Genomic DNA, 2825 nt, shown 5'->3' with positions numbered 1-2825 from the left:
ATGCATTTATATAACAAACAATATGTGTGTGTGTTTGTGTGTATGTATGTGTGTGTAGTCTTAAGGCACAATGCATTGATATAACAAACAATATATGTATATGTGTTTGTGTGTGGAGAGAGAGAGAGAGAGAGAGAGAGAGAGATGCATTAAGTATTTTGTTTTTTTATATAAATTAATTGTGCTTTACGATTTTACACAAACGCACACACATACATATATCTAATTATATATATGTAAAGATGCATATTAGTATTTTATTATATACATTAATTGTGCATTATGAATATATATCTATATCTATCTATAGATATAGATATCTATATATCTATAGATCTCTCTTTCTCTCTCTCTCTCTCAGATCGATCTATCTCTCTAAATATAGATATATATCTATATATATAGATATATAGCTATACATTTATATATCTATCTATATATATATATATATATATATATATATATATATATATATATATATATATATATATATATATATATATATCTACACATATAGATATATATGTGAATATATATGTATATATAGATATACTGTATATCTATAAATAGATAGATAGATATAGATACAGATCTATATCTATCTATCTATCTATCTATCTATCTATCTATCTATCTATCTATCTATCTATCTATCTATCTATCTATCTATCTATCTATCTAATTTTTATATCTATATATCTATACATATATAAATAATGTGTGTGTGTGTAAAATGATACTGCACAATGTATCTATATAACAAACAGAGTATGTGTGTATGCGTGTATTCAATAATTAGCACCAAAATTGTATCTAGCAAACAAAATAGCAATAATCATTCATAAAGAATGTATATACCAAACACCATAGTGCACTTTTAGCGCACCACGCAGGACTACTTGTGATTGGTCCTCTAGCAGTCACATCATAAATCAGTTTTCATGTAGCTATTATTGATTATTGGCTGTAAAGAAATGTAGGTAGGTACTCCTTACCTGCTCTGCCAGTCCTTGGAGCCGCGTAGTTTTTGTCTAGTTCCATTCTGATTTTTCACGACTTGTTGATGGGGACAGAGTAAAAAAAAAAAAAAAAAAAAGTTTCTAGTTTTTTTGTTGTAGTTTTTTTTCTGCCCTCTTCCCCCCTTTCTTGTGGCCTGAGGGGGCTCCTCACAGCCTGGAATAATTCAAGCCTTCCGCTCCCTGTCGTGCTTTTTGCAGCTGATCACTGAGCTGAAACTAAACGTTTTAGGAGAGGGAGGTTTAAAAAAAAAAAAAAATCCCTCCGAAGGAACCGTGAAATGATTAAGGAACTAAAGGAGTCTAGTGTCCCTGTGAGATCATGTCCTGTTCTAGAAAACAGCACAAGATGTCTCTAGATGCAACTAAAAGCCCCAGACTTCTGTTCTGTACTAAAGAGGGAATGAAAACTTTCAGCTTCAGCCTTCAAACACCCCTGATCACTTCCTTACCCACACTATAGGACTGTACAATTAGATTATTTGTATTTCCTTACTGTAACTCTCCTCGTTTCTAGTATTAATAGAGGCTTTGCAATCTTTATAATAATTATTTGTGAACAGGATACGACTATACTAATACATCACCAAATAAATCATAACAACTCATATCAAATAAAAATATAAAATAACAACATATAAAGTCCATAAATTCCAGTGAACAAATAAATATATAAAGTTCATGTGAATCCAAGTAGATTTTTGCAGTGCAACTTCAACTTAATCAGATGTGCAGTATAAAGTGCCAAGTGCCAAGATAAACATCAATGCAAAATTGGTGTTCCCCTCTGTGTGCCCTCTCACTCACCAGAGATCCTGGGCTCCCATAACAGAAGTCAGATGCCCTTTTTGAGAGGGTGGCTGGACTTAGTAGTCCCACTGGCTGTATCACTGCGGCTTGTGTTGTCCTCACTGAGCCATCAGAAATCCCAGAATCCCATTGGGAAGTGTGCAAACATTACGAGGACTGCTGGGCTCTGTGGCCCCACAGGCTGTAACTCCTGCTACAAAAGGTTTTGTCCTCATCGAACCTCCAGGGATGGGTACAAATGGCAAAAGAATCAATATAGCGTAATTCTGTATATTTTATTTTATAAGATCCAAAATTCCAGGTAATCCACTCATATTAAAACATTTAAAACAATGTAAAACCGGAGCCGGAAGTAGCCGGCCGGAAATGATGTCACCACCTGTGGTCACCTGACCAGTTTCGCCCCACCCACGGGTCGTTTTCAAAGGATTATTCTCATCATCTTCATCATTATCATCATTATTGTTATTTAAGAATAAAACTATGTACCTTGAACCTTGATGGTGTGAAAGTATTATATGAATACCAGGGGTTAGTTTTAAATGGTATCTGTCTTGAACTAGGTAACAATTATAAGCTGCTCAGGGTTTGGGCTTAATTCTAGCCTTTCTCTGTGAGCTTTCATGCATTTTTACATGCGTTATCAGCAGATTAAACAGGTGACACTTTAGCCAATTAATTGTCACCTTAGCACATCTAAAGTTAAATGACACTATTGAATTTATTTGTAATATGAGGGGCTCGAGTTTAAAATGACACTCTCACCTTGTCTATTCAGGACAAGGTGATTGTGTCTCCTGATAAATCCCCCCAGCATGATATGCTCATCCATCTGCACTCCTTTACTGCCTCCCAGGTCTGTTGGAGCTCTTGTTCTGTTGCTCTAATGACAAAGATATAGGGAAGCTTGTGTCCTTTCCCTTATGTGACAATGCTTGTGCCTGGATGGCCAATAGTCAAGTCCAAAAGCTGTCACTGGGAGGGCAGTGCTGTCATGCA

General features: G+C 35.1%; 1 protein-coding gene across 2 annotated transcripts in view; it reads right to left on the bottom strand.

Annotated features, from left to right (window-relative positions):
* The window catches only part of PAX5 (paired box 5), a 324021-nt gene extending 322582 nt beyond the window's left edge, over positions 1 to 1439 (bottom strand). The window contains exon 1 of one of the 2 annotated variants that reach the window (XM_073591718.1): positions 996 to 1439. In XM_073591718.1, the coding sequence (XP_073447819.1) occupies positions 996 to 1041 (46 nt within the window). In that variant the 5' untranslated portion in view covers positions 1042 to 1439. The remainder of the gene's footprint in view (positions 1 to 995) is intronic. The other variant, XM_073591737.1, reaches the window with a different exon arrangement.
* Between the last annotated feature and the right edge of the window lie 1386 nt (positions 1440 to 2825).

The sequence above is a fragment of the Aquarana catesbeiana genome, linkage group LG01 (genome assembly GCF_042186555.1).
Source record: "Aquarana catesbeiana isolate 2022-GZ linkage group LG01, ASM4218655v1, whole genome shotgun sequence".
NCBI lineage: Eukaryota > Metazoa > Chordata > Amphibia > Anura > Ranidae > Aquarana > Aquarana catesbeiana.
The sequence above is the reverse complement of the archived record's forward strand: the minus strand, read 5'-3'. Positions and strand labels throughout refer to the sequence as shown.